At 40.7% G+C, this 20,937-nt stretch overlaps 1 protein-coding gene across 9 annotated transcripts in view; it reads right to left on the minus strand.

The window, feature by feature from the left end:
• Positions 1–20,937, minus strand: part of RGS7 (regulator of G protein signaling 7) — a 194,995-nt gene that overhangs the window by 33,921 nt on the left and 140,137 nt on the right. For all 9 annotated transcript variants that reach the window (XM_064158619.1, XM_064158621.1, XM_064158622.1 and 6 more), the window contains 7 exons: positions 20,450–20,526; positions 20,225–20,306; positions 11,982–12,056; positions 10,813–10,911; positions 10,015–10,076; positions 6,542–6,652; positions 5,967–6,092 (listed from right to left, as the gene is read on the minus strand). In XM_064158619.1, coding sequence (XP_064014689.1) covers positions 5,967–6,092; positions 6,542–6,652; positions 10,015–10,076; positions 10,813–10,911; positions 11,982–12,056; positions 20,225–20,306; positions 20,450–20,526 — 632 coding nt within the window. The remainder of the gene's footprint in view (positions 1–5,966; positions 6,093–6,541; positions 6,653–10,014; positions 10,077–10,812; positions 10,912–11,981; positions 12,057–20,224; positions 20,307–20,449; positions 20,527–20,937) is intronic.

Consider the following 20,937-nt stretch of genomic DNA (forward strand, 5'->3'; position numbering starts at 1 on the left):
CATCACAAACATACCATAGGAAGCTATTTTCTTTTGCAGGTAAACTGTTTCATATAGTAGATTATACTCAATTATGGATAAATAGAGGGAAGATAAATATAACTTCTTTGAGAAAACATTCAGCTTCCAGCATAGAATAGGCAGGCTGTATGGACACACCTTTACAGGCTGAACACCAGCTCTTTGATAGATTATCTTCAGTCTACCCTTCTAACATCAGCATTTCAAAATCCTACTGAAAAAATGAGAAGAGAGAAACATTTGCAAAAGTGGGAAGAAAATACAGGTTTCTGTGGTATACTACTCCTAAGGTGCTTACATCTCAACCAGCACACATTTTAACATTTTAATCTACTTGCCTTTGAAGCAAAAATGCCTGCCCTCCTCCCACAGAGAGATAAAGGCAAATATGCAAAGTTAGAAATGACAAAACTGAGGCTGCCACCTCCTGCAGTTTTAAAAGCAACTTTCTGTATATTACATGGCAACCAATAGCATAGACAAAGCTGAAGTGGAGTCTGCAGGGCATCAGCATAAGGCCTCAAATCTGAAGACCGCTCTACTCCATTTTACATCTCTCTGCCTCATGAGATGTGACCAGAACTATGGAACGGTCCTGTAGCAACCAGGATGCAGTGTGCAACAGTATATATGTTCAAGGGCAGGAGACAGGAAACCAAATAGAGTTTGTTTACTGGACAACAATATACACAGACTTGGATGAAACTGTATCTAAAGTTGGTATAGGTTTTCTATTGCAGTGGAGACTGTCTCTGGAAGATGCTATGTAGAGTTGGAGCAGAGAAGCACGGAGCTGGGTTTAAGCCTTGCTACTGTCTGCTCTCCCAGCATTTGGGTTGCCACATGCTGGATCACATGCCAGATGCATAGCTGAGTGAGAGTGTATAGCACCTGATGGTTGTATATCTAGCCTTGGGATTGTCTCCTCCAGCTGGATTACTTTGCAAATGCAGGTGGTCTTTACAGATAAATGGCAAGGCTGCAACATGGCTTCTGTCCCATTATCTGGCCTAAATGTCAGATGGAGCCATCAGCAGATTCCAAACAGAGCTAATTGGTTACATTTAGCACACAGCAATGCAGAAAGAAAGGCTGTAGTGATTCTCTACAAAACGTGTGAGATTTAGGCAGTGTGGAGACAGTGAAGTGGGACTTATGTTGTCTTTGCACCCAGTGCATGTAACACAACAGATTGAAGGACAGACCTTTCAAAAGCCAAAAACTCTAACAAACTCCATGAAGAAAATCAGATAGCATCTTTGTGTGAGCAGAAAAGACTACTTTCTGGTTCCTAGCATCCACCTCTTGACATGTACAACTTCAGTCTTCTAAATACAGTAGTGCTGAAAGACTCCAAGTAACTGTTACTAATTCCTTCTTATCTAATTGGCAGAAATGCAAACATTGCTGGGGCTTGGAGATAAAGCTCGGGGTTTATTTATTTCTCAATAAGAAATAAAGCACAGGCAACTTCAGCCTTGAAGATTAAGTTCTGGTTAAAATACTAGCACTTAAAGCACTCTGATAATCAACAGTGTGAAAGAAAACCATTACTAGTGCTCATGCTGTCTGGTGAAGTATCACTCCCAATCCTTTTACTGAGATTTGCAGGACAGACATGAAGGACAGTTTATTCTTTGCATACTTTGTAACATACAGGGCAGGACCTGCCTGACCAACCTGATCTCCTTTTATGATCAGGTTACCCACCTGATGAATGTGGGGAAGGCTGTGCATGTAGTCTACCTGGACTTCAGCAAAGTCTTTGATGCCATCTACCACAACAAGCTCCTGGCAAAGCTGGCAGCTCGTGGCTTGGACAGATTCACTCTGATATGGGTCAAGAACTGGCTGGAGGGCCAGGCCCAGAGAGTGGTGGTGAATGGTGCCACATCCAGTTGGCAGCTGTCACTAGAGGTGTTCCCCAAGGATCAATGCTGGGCACAGTCCTGTTCAATATTTTTACTGATGATCTGGACAAGAGGATTGAGTCTATCATCAGTAACTTTGCAGATGACACCAAGCTAGGAGTAGATGTTGATCTTTTGGAGGGTAGGAGAGCCCTGCAGAGGGACCTTGATGGACTGGATGGGTGGGCAGAGGCAGAGGCCAATGGGATGAGATTTAACAAGGCCAAGGGCAGGGTTCTGCACTTTGGCCCCAACAACCCCAAGCAGTGTACAGGCTGGGGACAGTGTGGCTGGAGAGTAGCCAGGAAGAAAGAGATACTGGTAGACAGTAGCTGAAGAGGAGCCAGCCCAGGTGGCCAAGAGAGCCAATGGCATCCTGGCCTGCATCAGGAACAGTGTGGCCAGTAGGACAAGGGAGGTTATTCTGCCCCTGTACTCAGCACTGGTCAGGCCACACCTTGAGTCCTGTGTCCAGTTCTGGGCTCCTCAATTCAAGAGAGATGTTGAGGTGCTGGAACGTGCCCAGAGAAGGGTGACAAAGCTGGTGAGGGGCCTGGAACACAAATCCTATGAGGAGAGGCTGAGGGAGCTGGGGTTGTTTAGCCTGGAGAAGAGGAGGCTCAGGAATGACCTCATTGCTCTCTACAATTCCCTTCAGGTAGTTGTAGGCAGCAAGAGAGCAGCATTGGTGGGCATTTGGTGCAGATCCAGGGCAAAACCTCCACACTGGCCTACTGAAGGTTTGATGGTGCTCATTGTAAATTTTATCATGGTTATATCCATAAAAAGACAAGAGCCAGCCATTAATTGGAGATTCCTTTGTTGCAGGGAAAGATGTAGATGGAAAAAAACCAAAAAACATTTTTCTCAAGTTGGCCACCAAATGAAGGAAAAAACCCACACCCTCAAAACCCAAATTGTCACAGTGCTGTTATCAGGGGAGCAAAGAAACTGGTGGTCTTTAAAATTTAAGGTTCATTCTTCAGTAATGCTTGGAAACATCAGTAACATTTCTGTTACTGAGATCTATGACATTTTGTCTTCTCCACACAAAAACCTTTACAAATTCACACTTTATAACACACTTTACTGTGAGAGTCTAATGGTGGACTGATTCTTGAGAATTTGGAAACATGATTCTATGAGACACTTTTCCTCCAGTTAATAATAACAAAAAGAACCTTTTCAGTGCAAGTCTGATCCTCTATCTGACCCTTCCCAGGGGCAGTCTTTAAACTCATATTCACTGTTGCTTAGATATTATATTTTATAATGCAAATGTAAGCATCTAGAGAGAGAAGCAGAAGAGTAGAGCATGTCAAGGAATCAGCTCTGAAAAAAATTTCTCTTGAGAATTTTACTGAATCAGTCACTTGCAGCTTGCCTGTGGTAAGTGTTGCAAACAGGATTAAAAGAATGAGCTAGGGATTATTTGGGTAACAGTCTAGTTGACTGAGAGACAAATGAACCACAGAAAAGCACATCAAATGCAGCACACACTGGGCTGGATAGGTTATTGCTTGAACAGCAGCTCTGCATAAAAAAATTGACAGGATGCTCTTCAAGTAAAACAACAGCAACAAAAATCCATGAACAATCAAACCAAACCCCTTTCTTTTCCTTGGTATTATTCTTGATATTTGAAAGTTCATTTTTCCACTTTGATTTTTAAATAAGAAATCTGTATCTGTCACTAATGAAGTTATCAATACACAGGTCAGGTCATATTTCCATGGGTGTACTGGCAAGCAAATCAATTGGAAAATAACATAAAGTCTAGATAGATAACATAAATGTGTGGTGCAAAATGCAGTATTTGAATATGAACATGGTCAGTAGCTTAGAAAAGTGCATCTCTTATTACAGTACTGATAAACTGAATTTACCACCAGGAGATTGTCATGGAAGGCCAAAATTGGCCTAAACATGTCCTGGTTTGTCCAGACATGTTTCCCTGTTCCCCCTCTCTTCTGCTGCTGGGGGAAGCAAGGGCAAGAAATGAATATAAACGCTTGGTGCCATTAAGTCTCCTTCTCTCTCTGATAGGCTGGGTACCCTCACATATTTATACACTTGTTTGTGTCCTGCCCTAAAAGGGTAAAAATAAGCCCTAGCTCACCTAATATGGTGAAGTTTGGCAAACTCCCATTCTGACTAGGTAAGCTCTGTGGTCAAAGAGCCATTAGTCTCAGGCTGAATTGATAAAAGGAGATAAGCAGGAAAAGACAATGTGCTCTCTCTGTGTGTTTCTGCCTCGTTGCTCTCTACTGCTGTATCCTGCCATGCTCTTGCCTTACTTGCTTTGCAATCTTATATCTGCTAAGTTCAAAGCTAGCATTGCTGCACAATAACAAGCCCTGATACTTTGGATTTGTCTACTTGGAAACTTGTCATGCCTCAAGTTTACCAGGAGAAGGCATTAAGTGCCTTGCGACATGGCAAGAAGTGCCACTGACATCCTGTCCATCTGCACATCTGCAAGATGTCCTGCCTGCACCTCTGCAAGCCTATGCCAAGTCTGGAGTCATCCAAGAGGAACTAGGATCAGGTCAGAGATCGTCTGCCTCTCTCCCAGAAACCTGTTAGAGCCTGGGAATATCTAGAAGCCTCAACTGCTCTTAAGACAATGACAGAACTCCTTTGAAGTGTTTGGGTACTGTCTGAAACGATAATTTGGCCCCAGGAACCTGGAGATGTTATTTCATAAGTAAATACTTATAGCCTTTCTGTAAAACTTTGTAACTGAATCCAAGTGCTTTCTGCCTTAAGCAGAAAGGAGCCTCTCGAGTCCCTCTAGTGGGCAAGTGGTATAATCGACCACAAGGACCTCTTTCCAGTTTCAATAGTTTAATGTTTGTTATATTATTCCTAGTTATTTCTTAAGCATTCTAGATTCTGTGATTTCCTTCTGTAATATTTTTCATGACCATGCAAAGAACCTGATTAAAAATAAGTTATGTGGCAAGATTAAATACATTAATATAGAAAACAATAAACAATATTACTTTAGAAATAAATATCCCACCCATACCACTACAGAGGTCTGTGCAATTACTCAGCATTTATGAAGAAGACTAACTGCTACTAGCTACTAGGTAAGGTGCTGTTGAAATGTAACTCTAGTATGAATGGCCACACTGCACCACTTTGGAGTGAGAATTAGCATAGGAAAAAAAAATAAAGCAGGATTTATTTGATTTCCAGAATGTATGCAAATAGAATCTTACAGTCTTTAGACTGTTGGTGACAGGGAAGTGATGCAGAAGGCATCTGACAAGATGAAATAAAGACAGAATTGTGTTGTACATGCTTTTGTATTGTGTGCAGTTTGACTTATTAATCTATTAATAAGTTCTAATTCATTAATAAATGCTATTAATCCTTCTGAAATAATTCTTACTGACATATGACTTCCTTAGAACAGTGACAACAAATCATGCTATTAGCAAATGGGTGAACTGTCATTTTTAGAACCCAGTAATTGTTCTCCCTCAATTAAAAGTATGTAAATATAGTAATCATTTTTAAAAGTCATCATACACTAGCAGCACCTTTCTATATTGCAATCAGTGAAGAATTACAGAGCTAGCTCTCATGCTACTTCTGTTGTGTCAGATCCACACCTACTAGAGGGAGATTTTCCGAAGACCAGTGATCCCTAGAAGCTTAACCAACAGTGAAAGACTGTGAATTTTACTTGAAAGTTATTTATTTTTAAATGTTACTAATCTCCTGATATTTGACTTAATAAAAGATACTGAACAGACTCTGAATGGGTCAATATTTTAAGCTTTTTTAATAAAATGAGCTGAGAGAAAAGCTGTTAGGTAGTTTAACCAATAGTTGAATATGAATAAGAAAATATGCTTTATGTGAATCTTTGATAACTATATCAGTATTTCCCTCAGCCTGACTATGGGAGCAGGTGGCAATCTGCATGAATGTATGCTGAAAGGTAAGACACACAGAAATATTGAAGGAATCAAAAACTGAAATGTATCAGACAAAAAACCCCAAAAAGTCTCTCTCACTTACCTTAAATTTTCTGAACTGAACTCTGACTCCAGGAATTTGAGAAACTGCTCTCTTCCCACGGGGTCTTTCAAAGCTTCATCCATGCCAAACCCCCATCGCTTCACCCTCTGCTGTCCTGGCTCTTTGCTAAAGAAGAAAAGCCAACAAACCCACAATCAGCAATATTTCAGTATTGTAAGACTCTGTGTTCAGTTTAAACTAAGCCCTAAAGTTCAACCACAAACTTCTTACCTTACAGATGGCTCATATCTGTGCAATGTTCAGAGATGAGCAACCAGGCTGTTAATACTTACAGAGAATGCATTTACACCAAAAAAAAAATAGGACTTCCAACTAGGAAATGTTACTGCATTTTCAAAGATGTTCTTTTTCCCCACAGTGGAAACCCAGAAACTGGTTACTGTAAGTTTTCACACAGCTTTAATCCATAGCTTTTCCCATCTTATGGAACTGTGAAGGTGGGAAGACTAAAACAACACTGCATTGCCCTTCTGACAATATATTCCTGCACTTTCACATTTCAAGAAAAGCCTGATATACATGCTTACTCCAAAAGAAGAAATAAAAACATGTACCTTGCTTCCAGTTCCCAGAAATTGGTGTCATCTGATATCCAAGGGTTTGAGGGGTCGGGGGGCACAAGAAAAGGATCATATTCCAAATACTGTTCTGTATAAGCTAATAGACTAGGAAAAGAAAAGTATCAAACATTGCCATGTCAGGAGGTGAGGAAACATGATCAGGTTATTCCAGTTAACAAATTACTTTGCATCAGCTGAAGCATGGTAACCAGCTTGTGCGCACACTCAGAAGTCAGCTACAAGCTCAGGCTAAAATAAGTTTGCTTAAGCCTTTTAGAAGTGTGCCCCTGAAGGAGGAGAGGTGGCTCAGAACTTAACAAGAGCTGAGATAAACTAAACTGCAAACTTTCATAATACTTTGACATAGCTCCTATTAAGTCTGGTTTAGGCATTGAGAAATCAAATCAAGCAACCTCTTCCATGCACATTTGCTGTCATAAAGGAATGCATTCTATACCCTTATGATTAAAACCATGAGTTCCTTTAAAATCTCTTCTAGAACACTGCATAGTGTCCAGGTCATATTTATCAGCCCAGCAGCTGTTGGAACTGTTATTTTCCCCTTTTAAATACACTTAATATTTTGTTATTTCCTAATAAAACAGAACTGCTCCTAAGTTTATTGCTTTTCAAACACATCTTCCTGTGGAGTCACCATCACTGGAGGTGTTCTAGAAAAGCCTGGATGAGGCACTTGGTGCCATGGTCCAGTTGACTGGCTAGGGCTGGGGGATAGGTTGGAGTGGATGATCTTGGAGGTCTCTTCCAACCTGCTTGATTCTATGATTCTATGACCCACAGACAGCCACTCTTTGGGTGTGGCAAAAGAGCCAGTTTTTTATCCACTGAGTTGTCCATCCATCAAATCCACGTTTTACCAGTTTGGAGATGAGGATGTTGTGTGGGACAGTATCAAGGCTTTGCTCAGGTACAGGTAGATAATGTCAGTTGCTCATCCCTCGTCTATTAATGTTGTAGGCCACCAGGTTTGTCAGGCAGGATTTTCCCTTGGTGAAGCCGTGTTGGTTGTACCAAATCATTTCTTCATTATTCTTCCGTCTCAGCAGTGCCTCCAGAAGGATCTGCTCCATGACCTTACCAGGCACAGAGGTGAGACTTACTGGTCCATAGTTCCCTGGATCATCCCTCCTTCCCTTTTTGAAAATGGGAGTTGTTTCCCCTTTTCCAGTCAGTGGGATCTTCCCTGGACTGCCATGACTTTTGGGATATAATAGAGAGTGGTTTAGTGACCTCATCCACCAGTTCCCTCAGTACCCATGGGCATATCCCATTGGGTCCCACTAACTTGAACACTTTAAGCTTCATCAGGTGGTCACAAATCTGATCTTCACTTATAATGGGCAGTTCTTTCTTCCAGCCCCTGCTGTTATCTTCTGTGACTCTGGGAGTGTGGCTGGAGCCCTTGTCAGTGAAGACTGAGGTAAAGAAGTCATTGAGAACCTCAGCCTTCACATCGTTTGTCACCAGTTCACCCATTTCTTTCCTGAGGAGACCCACACCTTCTCTAGTCTTTTTGCTATTAATGTACCTATAGAAATTCTTGCTGTGCCACTTGACCCTCCTGGGTATAGTTAATTAAAACTGAGCTTTGACTTTTCTAACCAGATCTACCTGTCTAACCCATTCTAGCTGTACTTTCTTCCACTCCTTGTACAGCTTCTTTTTGTGTGCCAGTGTGTCCGAGAGCTCCTTGCTCATCCAGACAGGTCTCCTAGCATTGTTTCCTGCCTTCCTCTTTGTTGGTGTACTTTGCTTTGTGAATACTGACTAGCTGTCCTGGGCCTCTCTTCCCAGGGCTTTGTCCCTGGTACTTTGACCAGCAGATCCCTGAAGTGATCAGTCTGCATGCCTAAAGTCCAGGGTTGTAAGCTTGGAATAAATCCTCCTAGTTGCACTGAGGATCTTAAATTCTATCACTTCATGGTCACTGCAGCCAAGATTATCCCTGAGCCTCACACTGGTCACCGACCCGTCCTATCAGTGAGAACAAGTTCCAGCACAGCACCTTTTCCTGTGGTTCCTGTACCATTTTGAGGAGGGAGTTGTCATCTATGCAGTCTAGGAACATCCTGGATTTCTGATGCCTTGCTGTGTTGTCCCTCCAGCAGATGTCAGGGTAGTTGAAATCCCCAGCGAGGACCAGAGCTTGTGAATGTGAAGCCACCTCTATTTGCCTGTGGAGGGCCTCGTCGTCTTGGTTCTGCTGGTCTGGTCAGGTGGCCTTCAGCAGACCACTACTGTACCATCACCTTCCCCTGTCTTCCCTTTAATCTTAACCCATATGCTCTCAACCAGCTCATCATCCTTTCCCAGATGAAGCTCCAGTGATTTCAGCTGGTCACTGATGAAGAGGGCAACATCTCCCCTCCTCCCCTGCCTGTCCTTCCTAAAGAGCTTGTATGTCTATCCTTACATTCCAGTCATGGGAATCATCCCACCAGGTTTCAGTAACAGCCATTATGTCATGGCTTTCCAGCAGCACAGCGGCCCTTAATTCATCCTGTTCATTGCCCAAGCTGCAAGCATTCACAGAGGCACTTCAGCTGGGCTGACTGTGTCACACTGTCATGCCAATCCCCTTTCATTCCCTTGGGTTGTCCTGGTGCATCTTACCCGGCTTGCCTCAGGGCAGCAAGTTGAGAAACCTTACTAGCACTCCATCCCCCTGCCTCTGGTGAGCTGCCCCACTGTTTGTCACAGGCCAGCTTGAGATTAATAACCCTCTCCCTCTTAAAATCTAGTTAAAAGCCCTATCAATGAGCCCTGCCAACTCCTGCCCTGTTCCATTAGCTGCTCACATATACACATATGTAAGTATACACATGCACAAATATATATGAGAGGATGAAGAACCATTTGTATTTGTCTTAATTTCTTTAGGTCTTCCACAGCTAAATTTTCTCTAGTTTTGACTATCTCTGTATTACATTCCTGCACCTTTTCTCCATTAAGCTGGAGTTAGTCTTTCTGAGGGACTTTTAGTTTTATTTGCTTTTTAGCCCCTTCCTGTCAAATTTTCATCTTATTGAGAGCTGTATTTCTGCTAGTGTTACATCCCCTGACCCAAAGTGAACTCACTTGCTTTGTCAAGGCACCAATCTCCTCACCCAGCCAGCTCTGCCAATCAGTTCCCTTGCTTTATCAGTGATTGCCCTTTTGAAATATCAAAGCAGTAACCCCTTGCCTATTCCCATTTATCCTCCCTGCCAATTTAAGGTGAAACTTGTGACCACTTGATCAGAGGCTCTTTCAGCGACTCTTAGGTTTATCAGCAATGTATCATGGAATATTTGAGCCATATTTTACCAAGAGAAGAACTTTATACCTCCCACTTGAAGTAAACTCTCATCAGCTATTTCCATGACACCTGAACTTCCTTGTCAGCACACTGCCATTTTGCAACGGTTGTGTCATTGAAAAGCTATCAGATGTGACAATATACTCACCTCTCTGCAACTTTTGACATTTTTAATCTGTGTCTGTCTAGTTGCATTTGCCAGTGCTTAATCTGCAAGAAAGGAAGGTAAAGAGTTTTATGAGCAATTAATTGCCTGACTCTGTATCCATAACTTTTTTTAATTAGGACCCTAATTTAACCTTAATTTATCCTAGGGCACAGAAGAGAAATAGGTATGAGCTGAAGCAAAATTTCACCAGTGCAGTTCCTAAATAAAATAAATAATAAATGGAATTTTTCACCAAAGACAAAAGATCATGCAGAGACCGAAAAAAAAGGCCCAATATAACATTTTCTCTCAAGGTTCACCAACAGAAATCCAGTTAGCCTTTTTTTTTCCTAGATCTTTGAAGAGAATACCAGTTCTTCAGACATTTACCTTCACCCATTTCAACACCTCAGGAAAAACTGCTGAAGCATTAACAGTAGATAAAAGTGTGAACCCATAAATACATACATGGAGGGGTAAGTATACCTCCAAATTTTGAATCAGTGTTGAGAGCAGAGCAAGCTGCCTGCACTAAAAGGACTAATGGACTTAGCTGTGCAAAGAATCCACTAACTGGCCTGCTGCTAACTGCTTTTAGCTGTATAATGCAAGATATAAAATTGATAGTTTTAGTAGAAATTACAGAGCTAAATCCATATATGCTGAAACAAGGAGAATGTTTACTAAAGCTTTGCTTGACCTGCTTTGAACAGCTCCCCAGTTACAATCATTTTGGTTTAATACCCACTTGCTTAAAAAGGTTATTTAAAAGTACACGTTTGTAGGTATTTTTCAAACCTCTTGGTGTAGTTCATCTTCTGTTGGAGGCTTAGTCTCTGGTACTGGTGTGTGGGTAGGACTGTGACTTCGAATGTCGTTTTGTAAGCCATAGACAGACTATGCAAAAAATATGGAACAATGACAGTTGCTTTCAGATGATGCTTTCTATGCATACACACAGTAACTGTGATGTCTTAGTACAGTGTGCTAAGAAGGACCATCTTTTTCTAAAGAAACTGCAAACAAGCCATTAACTAAAATAAAATTGTGCTTCTGGGACCTGATGTAAAATGAAGGCTCCCCAAACCCCATAATTTCATAATGCCATAGAACACCAGATCTGCTTTTATCATGTTTCTGTATTAACAGCATAGTAAATACGAGGGATGACACTGAAAGGCAGCTATTACAGTAAGTGGAGATGACTGGGAAGAAAAGAAGAAATAGCACCCTGAAAGGTAGCTTATCACAATGGATCATTTGGATGAGTCCCAAATTTGCAATTACTGGTTGCTAAATTACAATAATCTGAATCTTGAGTTACTATAAATAAGCTAAGATACAACTTTCTCTAAATCCACTTTCCTTTCTGAAACGTGTTTTTCAATCAGTTGCATGAAAATACATTGCAAAGGAAGTACTTTAAAGATAGAGTCAATCAACATTATTATGAATCAAGAGATCTGAAAGAGTTCTTCCACTGATACATCCCTAGAGATGCAGTGTTGGTGTCTGGGATCCTAATTTGGATGAAGTTAACTTCCTCTGCTATTTCTGGTCATCCATTTGGGGTATAATAGCAAACTATAGACACTCTTTTTATGAAGATCAGTGCAAGACAAACTGCTGTTATAGTTTACACTGCATTCTCCATTTCCCTTAATTGCTGATAGAAACATTTTAACATGCTTTATTCAGTCTACCACATTTCACCATGCTTTATTTAATCTACTAAACAACATGAATAAAGCATACAAAAATGAATTCTTTTCATATTCTCTGTGTATTCTCCCAAAGCCTTTCTTAAGTGATAGTACCTACAGAGTATTAGCAATTTTTTTTGTACTAACTCATTTAAGAGCTTACAAAACATTAACATAATGTTCATGGGTTTGTTTCAAGAAACTATGACCTTCATGCCATAACTTACTCCCACCTCCTGCTTTTTATTTTATAACAGTACTTACTTTTCTTGTTTTATGTGGATTTCTCATCCTTGAAGATTTTTTTATATCCACTTCAGTAGTGTTTACACATCCAGGCTGTTAAGACACAAACACACACAAAAAAAAATGAAGCACAAGGATTAAATATGTGAAAGAACTCCCTAATATCTTCATTAAGACACTCCTCTTCAGTTTGCAAAGCAAAGAAAATAAATAACCAGAGGCATATAATAATTCGATGTCCTGCAACAGACCCTAAAATAACACATAGTCTAAAGAAGCATCTCAAGTACGGTTTTGCCTGGCTGATTGTAAGAAAGAAGTTTTTTGTTATTCAACCTTGTTTGCTGGATCTTACAATGACTTTTAGGACAGGTTTTACTGTATATCTTTATGCTGAAAGTACTGAAAATAAGGAGCAGAAAACATCCATGTGCAAGATACACTTGCAGCACTCTCAAGTACTAAGTTGAATTAAATTGCTTTATTTGGGAATTTGCCAATTCCTGCTTGCTAAATTACAGTTACTGCAGTATTTGGGAATAGAATAGAATCAACCAGGTTGGAAGAAACTTCCAAGATCATCCAGTCCAACCTAGCACCCAGCTCGAGCCAGTCATCTACACCACGGCACTAAATACCTCAGCCAGGCTTTTCTTGAACACCTCCAGGGATGGTGCCTCCACCACCTCCCTGGGCAGCCCATTCCAATGCCAATCACTCTCTCTGGGAAGAACTTCCTCCTAACATCCAGCCTAGACTTCCCCCAGCACAACTTGAGACTTTGTTCCCTTGTTCTGTTGCTGGTTGTCTGGGAGACACTCACATGAGACTCTGAGGACAGAACCTAGACTTAAGTGTGACCGAGGGAAACCAAACCAGAGAGAAGTATGAGAAAGGTAAAGGCAGGGAAGCATCAAGAAGCTTCAGTGTGAAAGAAAAGGTGGCTACAGAGCATATAACTACTCTGACAACCTGGGGCAGCAACAGGATTTTATGACATATATGACTACCACTATATAATACTGCTCTCAACATTTGCTTAATTTAAACTGTATCACTGGAAGTACCTAAAGTAATCAAGGGCACAATTCACATTTTCTTAGCAATGAAGAGTACTTGTAAAAATAATACTTGATAGGAGATGGGATTTGACTATGTCTCTGGGGCTGCCACACTTTATCTGTCAGTTTTTAGGAATGAACATCAAACATCTTTTCAGTTAAAACAAGCACAAAAGCTTGCATTATTTGAACATTTTGCTAAAATAACTTGGCCTCTTTGTAGGAAAACCTTTGCTGGACAACATCTCATTTTATTTGTATGCCCCCATTAACATAATAACTATGTGTTTTGATACAATTACATCCAGCTGTGTTTTCTTTTTACATTGCTTTTTTAACTGGACTACCATAGTTCAAATAGTGAGATGCCTGTCAGAGTGCTCTGCTGCAAGATTATCATTTAGTGTGTAGTATATAATTTGCATGCTAATACTGTAAATAGTTTTCAAACACATTTCCTGGAAGACTTGAAACCTCTTCTATATTTGTAAATAGAATGCTTTTTTCTTTCAGGCCTAATATTCTGTATGAAAACAGTTCCCCCTCCACACACATAGAGGAAAGTCTTGTGACCTTGCTGAAATTATCATGAAGCAAGATAATAAGCAGGGTAGAATTTGGTCCTTATCTGCTTTTAAATAGCTGGCTCCCAAACTGTCATATATTAGAAGAAAATTTAGATTCTTTTTATTCATCTGTTCACACACCCTTATCTGAAAGTATAAAAGCTATTGTATTAATTTACAGTAAAGGACATGTCAGCCCAGTTGTGATAAATTCACTGTTGAGATAAATAGATGTAGATCAATTACACAAAACCCAACATATAAAAGATCTTTTAATCCCTGCTTCAATTATTGGATAATCACTTTAGTATGAATCCCAAGCACCACAATTTTCTACTGATGCTGTCTAGGAGGTTGCATAATAGGATTTTGCCAAGAAACAGAGTGCAGCAAGGAAGCCTCCTCTGCAAGGGAAGGAGATCCAAGAATTCCAGGTCCAGAAACAAAAATGCTTGGATGTGGCTACAGTCAACATTTGAAAACAGGAACCACTTGAGAGTATGTCTAGATAAAAAAAACTCCGCTTGATATTCATAGTCCTTCCCTGGTAACTTTGGTAACAGACAATTCATTAATCAAGCCCTTGTAATACTGCTAACAGTGAATTAATTTGTTGACACCTGTAGCTACTCTTTGGAAGAATTCATTGCTTACATCAAAGGAGGTGTTTTAGCTATGGGATACTTCCATCCAAACATGCAGAACACCTAGCATTCATATTTCGGTTGCTGTAAAAAGCTGCATACTCCAAGGGCCCTTTTTATTGCTTGGCCACATAGCCAAAATCAGTTCCTATAAATAACCTTTTGTATAAAAATGTCTTTCTACTATGTGTGAAATCCTCAGTGAAGTAGATTAGTGTTTAAAATTAAGTTGGTTTAAGTCTTTCTTAAAGAATGTGGCAATGTAACTCTGAATCTACTTAAGCCAGAATAACCAGAACTCTTCTGTCTGAAACAAAATACACTCCTGTATTTGTGGGAGGAACTAAGTTTATGCATTGCAATAGGCTGGGAACTGTCGGGATTGCTGCTCTGTAGAAAATGATCTGAGGGAGTAGCAGAACAGGAATCAGCAGTATATCCTTACACCAATGCAGATAAACCACAGACCCAGCTGCATTGGCAATGGCATAGCCAACAGGCAAAGGAATGGTTATTTCTTTCTACTCAACATCATCAGAATATATCTTGAATACCAAGTTTTGAGCCCCACAAGCAACATAACAAATACATTCAAAATGGAAAAGTCCAGTGGAGGAACAGACCTTTTCTGCTCACAAAAGAGTAAATCTACTTCTTTTCTGCTGCTTAAGCAAGGCTTGCAGAGCCTTTTCCAGAGGTACACCATGTGAGGACAGGAAGCAATAGTCAGAAATTGCAGTAAAGAAATCCCAGTTAGCTATAAGGAAATATTCTTAATAATAAAAGGAAGAAGTCATTTAAGGCAGGCTGTGGAACCACCACCCTGGGTGATTTTCAAAACTTGTCTAATCCAAGAGCTTAGAAAATCTTATCCAATTTAGGAGTTAGCACTGCTTTGAGCATGAGGTTGGACTAGAGGACCTCCAGAGGTCCCTCTCAGCCTACATTTTTGTGGCACAGCCTGGGATCTTCATAAACTGCAGGGACCGAAGCCACCTTACAGAACACTCCAATCAACTATCCACAGCAGTGAATAATTCACCCTGCCTTCTCCCCTGACAAGAGCAGAACAGAGAGACAAGATTGGTATTTACTTCATTACTGCTGCTTCTGCCCTCTGGCAGCTTGTGCTGTGTACTCAACCCATATATATTTTCGGTGATGATTTAAGAAATGCAATTTCATAGCCACTTTAGCTAAAAATGCATAGGTGATATTTCAAATAATTACTTCATCTCAATATGCACACCCATAAATTCAGGGTGCCTTAAAGAAGTAAATATTTAGGCAGAATAATTCACATCCCTTACACTATTTCATTACATTTCTTTGTTGATACACTGTGGCAAAAATCTTTTTACTTGTTTTGCAAGCAAGGGCTAAGTTGTTAAATGCAAAATGCTAGATTTCAGTGTATGGAAACAGAAGATGGCTTAGGTTGGAAGGGACTTCAAGGGTCATCCAGCTCCAACCTGGCCTTGAACACCTCCAGGGAGGGAGCATCCACAGCCTCCCTGGGCAGCCTGTGCCAGTGTCTCACCACCCTCACTGTAAAGAACCCTTTCCAAACATCTAGTTTGAATCTCTTCTCTTCCAGTTTAAACCCATTACCCCTTGTCCTGTCATTACAAGACCTTGTAAATAGTCCCTCCATGGCCTTCTTGTAGGCCCCCTTCAATACTGGATGGCCACTATAAGGTCTCAAAGCCTTCTCTTCTCCAGGCTGAAAAGCCCCAACTTTCAGAGCCTGTCCTCATAGCAGAGCTGCTTCAGGCCTCTGATCATCTTCTCGGCCCTCTTCTGGACTCACTCTAACAGTTCCATGTCCTTCTTACATTGGGGGCTCCAGAACTGCACAAAGTACTCCAGGTGGGGTCTGAGGAGAGCAGAGCAAAGGCGGAGAATCCCCTCCCTTGCCCTGCTGGCCACACTGCTCTTGCTGCAGCCCAGGACACAGTTGCTGCCTGGGCTGCATGTGCACACTGCTGGCTCATGTTGAGCTTTTCATCAACCCAAACCCATATAAACACTATAAATTTCAATCATGAACATGGATATGAACATGACTCATTTTCACTTCACTTGGTAAAGTTAGACACACAAAGATAACCACAAGGCAGAGACTGAAAGCTGGTTTTTACATTATCTGTAATAGCAGACTACCACAAATACAGTACACTTCAAATCCAAAAAATCCTGAGTGTCAAATGTCAGCATTGTGTCCTGCAACAATCTGTCTGGTCATTGTTCCTACTTCTGTCATTTTTTGGGGGGGGAGAAAGGAGTCTTTAACCCCACAACAGGGGAGGTTATTCTTCCCCTGTGGGAGGTTATTCTTCCCCTGTACTCAACACTGGTCAGGCCACACCTTGAGTACTGTGTCCAGTTCTGGGCACACTTTCATCTCCTTTTATCTAGTCTAAATCTACCTTCTTTCAGTTTAAAGCCATTACTCCTTGTCCCGTCACAACAGGACCTGCTAAAAAGATTGCTCTCATCTTTCTATAGGCCCCCTTCAAGTACCAAAAGGCTGCAACAAGGTCTTCTTTTCTCCAGGTTGAACAATCCAAACTCACTCAGGCTTTATTGACAGAATCAGTGTTCCAGCCCTCTGACCATATTTGTGACCCTCCTCTACATCTGCTCCTACAGGTCCATGTCTTTCTTCTGCTGAGGACTCCAGAGCTGGACACAGTACTCCAGGTGGAGTCTCCAGAGGAGAGGAGCAGAATCACCTGCCTCAACCTGCTGGCCATGCTTCTTTTGATGTGTTCCAGGATATGACTGGTTTTTCTGGGCAGCAAGCACACATTGCCAGCTCATGTCTAGCACATAATCATGGGCTTAATTTACAGTCAGCTAGGTGTATTTAATCTGAAACACTCTTATGAACTTTATTAGTCTCTCTGAAAGCCTATGTCTAATTTATCATTTCCCTTCAGTTCAGCAGTTCTTTAAAGTGGCAGATATGAGATTTGGGATTGCTGGTTATAAATGCACTAAATGAAAGTGATAGAGTTCAAGTTAATAAATCCTGGGTAACACTCAACAAAGTTGGAGGTGCAAATCTTTGCAAGCCTAGTAGGAATGCACAAAAGTCAAGGTGTATATTGGATACACAATACTTATGAGAAGGCATCCCTGTCTTGGGTGGAGAAAAAAGTCTATCACCTGTCCTTGTCTCTGCTAAATCCACTTTTCTCCCTCAGACAGGTGTTCCTTATCTAGTTATTTATACCCTAGCCCTGGCTGTCTCTGCCTTCTAAGTGATGTTTAGCATGATTTGGATTGAGAGTTGATTAACATAGTCATATATTTAGCATGTACTCTTTTTTGCTCATTATCACACTGAGGGGTGTCAACTTTAATATTAAAAATTGCAGTTAATTAGGGAAAAGCCATCACTTGGGTACTATGGACTTTGAAATGTTTTTAAGCTCCTTTTTTTCTGGTCATTTTAGCCTTGCTTCATTAGTTTTAGCTGAAATAGAGTCATCTTACATTCACAAGACTCTCTCCTTCAGCTGCTTGAGTGGTCAGCTTCACAGATCTAGGATCTTCACTCAAGTAGTATTATGGAAACAAATTAGTTGTACACATCCTATCTGCTAAAATCTGTCTATATAAGCCAACAGTAATCTACAACCTATTGGCTTTTAATTACATAAATGCAGCCTTCCATTTTTCCTTTTTCATATATTGAACTGGTATTTCAGGCCAGAGAATTTTCAATGTCAAATCTTATTGAACAGCTTCTTTCAAGGATAGGATTGTCTCAATTCATAAGAATTAAGTATTCTTTTCTATTGAAGGTTTTGGTAGAGAATAATGCAGGCAAGCCTAGAATGAATTTGAATGCTCAATACATGTCCTTGTTAGCTAATTTAATTTTGATTCAATAAGGAACAGATAAATAATATAAAGTTCCAGACTGGCTAAATTCAAATGATTGAGCAATAAACCTGATTGTGCCATTCTCACAGTTCAGCACATGGGCTAAACTGCCTGCTCTCCCAACAAGAAAGTGAGCGGAACTCACAAAACTCAAGTTGAGATAAAAAGGTAAGAGTTTAAGATAACCATGAGATATTTTAAGTACAATGTGTAATTACCTTAGCTAATAATCTAATTAATCTAATAATACAATGCATAATTACCTTATCTTAGCCTATTTGCAGAAGAAACACAGTGAAACACACAGTGTGTGGGGGGGGGAAAGGCATAAAACAGAAAACCCAAACTCAGCAGCTACCTGACTCCCACTCGTATTAATGCCATGCCTGTAGAAACAAAAGCCAACACCCAAGAACATGGAGTGCAGAAGCAGCAACCAAAACAGGGAGCCTCCCATGTCGCAATTTGAACTTCAAGCCCCATAATCCTGGCTCCAGGTAGCACTTTCATTTTCGAAGCTAGCATAACTGCAGCATGGTATGAGTAACAGCAGGAGGTTCAACTCAATCCATGACATTCTTCACCCCTTATTCTACACCATCTGCATGATGCCCAGAAGCAATCAACATCAAACAACAGACATCATATGTCAGTCACTGTCCGCTCTCAGTCAAAGTGAGATCACTTTGCAGTACACACACAACTGCTCACTGAAGATGCTCTGGAGCTCCACCCTGTTCCAGTACAGTCTGGAGCAGTCCCTGACCGGTCCAAATGGTGGGGCTGTGTCTCCATTGAATTCAATGCCTCCTTCCACCGCTCCACGTGAAAGCAAAATGTGGCCAGCACATGCAGAAATTAAGATCCCTCTATCCCATCAGAAATACAGATGGGTTCCACCTCTTCAATTTGGTTCCATATAGTCCACTAAACCCAGCCGTCCCAACCCTCCATCTGGCTGGAGGCAGGGTCCCTTTAATTCTGACTAGAATCACCTACATCTTGTGAAGATGCTATGTGAGTCCTTTCAGAAGAATCAGAAGCAGTATCAGCTCGTCTGCTCTTCTTGGGTGATTTTCCACTGGAAACTGAGATAGCACTCTCTGGGGGAGAATTCTCCTGAAATTCACGTACTTGTTCAGCTAGGACTGCAGTGGGCTTTCCATCCCACTTCCTCATGTCCTCCCCATGGTCACACATTGTTTCCTTTTCACAGCCCATAATCTAATTCTTCTCACTAAAATATCCCAGCTAGGCTCAAACTAGCACACCATGTCCAAGTTTCTTTTTCTTGATTTTAAACTAACTGCATTCACCATTTCTACAGGTACCACCATCTACCTTTACTTCCTCAGAACAATTAATTTTAGTTAAGTATCTTATCTCAGTGTTACAGTGGAAGTCAGAGTCTATGCTTGGTTTTACTGACAAAATATGCACAAGAAAAAATTGAAAGTTTAGCTCTAGGTAAAGGAAACAGGTATAATTCTGTACTACAGAAAGAAAGTGTGATTGTTGACTTCTTACAGCTTAACTGGAAGTCTTGTGACATTTTACATTCATTCTGAAAGTTTTAGCTCTTCAACATAACTGATTATGTAAGGTTTTTTCTTTATTTTTTTGTTTTAGATGGACTTTGACAGGAGCTCAGACTTGTTTAGGCAGCATATGACTCCCACAGCTCAAAGCCAGCAACATCTAACACTTAGCTGCATTAAAAAAACTTGAAAGTATGAAGTCAAGATGAAAGGCTGTGCAAGCAAAAAATACAGATTAGGGGGGAGAAAGATTAAAAAGAAGTCAGATTTATTTAAAAGTTTCTTAGCTATGCTGATAATTTTTTGTTGTGTGACTCATACTCTGGGAAACTGAGTCAAAGACAGCTTATCTTCTGAATCAAGAAATCAGACACAACATATCAGCTCACTGAAAACCCCAAAGCAAGTGTATGCACATCTACAGTTTTCAGTATAGCAGGATATAAGCTACAGCTCCTGCAAAAAAAGGGAGGAGGCCCCAGTCCCCAGCCCTGCTATGTCATTCCAAAGCTGCCCCAGTGCCTCACATTTATCAGTGACCCCACTGACAGCACTCACCACTGGCCGGTGTACATCCCAGAAAGCGCGCTCCTGGCTGTCAAGAATCTTCCTCTCTATCTTGTCTCTCTTCTTGTCAACTCTGTAGATGTTATAGGGTATTTAAGAGAAATAGTGTTAATGACATCATTTTAAACATCTGAAGTGTCCAATCCCTTTTCCCTCCCCTCCTCTCTTCAAAAAAACAAGGTAAACCCAAAACTCCTCATCTTCAAGGGAACTTACTTTGCCTGTGCTTCAGCTTGCATAAAAATAAACTCCCATTTCCTAGCAAATGCTCGCTGTAGCCTGGCCAAACTCTCCTGAAAATACAAATGAATTTTAGTTGGATAGGTTTTATTTAGTATTTACTGGCTTTCAGTTTAGCTTTTCCACCTTCCCCACCCTCTCCTCCCCTAGGATGTAATAGAATTAATGATATCTGTGCCAGTGTAAATTTACCTTACTTATCTAACATACAATCTTTGCTTGACACCAAACAGGACTTCTGAATCATAGAATCATTTGAATAAGACCTTCAAGGTTATTGAGTCCAACCATTAATCCTATGTACCAAGTCCACCACTAAGTCATATATCCAAGCACTTCATCTATGTGGCATTTTGAAAGTCAGATGATGAGGGCATATGAAATCTTTGGCAGAATACATGGGATTTCTGGAGCATTTTTATATAGTGGGTGCTGGCTGAGTAGTTGCATACTAATACACAGAA

The sequence above is a fragment of the Pogoniulus pusillus genome, chromosome 18 (assembly GCF_015220805.1).
Source record: "Pogoniulus pusillus isolate bPogPus1 chromosome 18, bPogPus1.pri, whole genome shotgun sequence".
Classification (NCBI taxonomy): Eukaryota; Metazoa; Chordata; class Aves; order Piciformes; family Lybiidae; genus Pogoniulus; species Pogoniulus pusillus.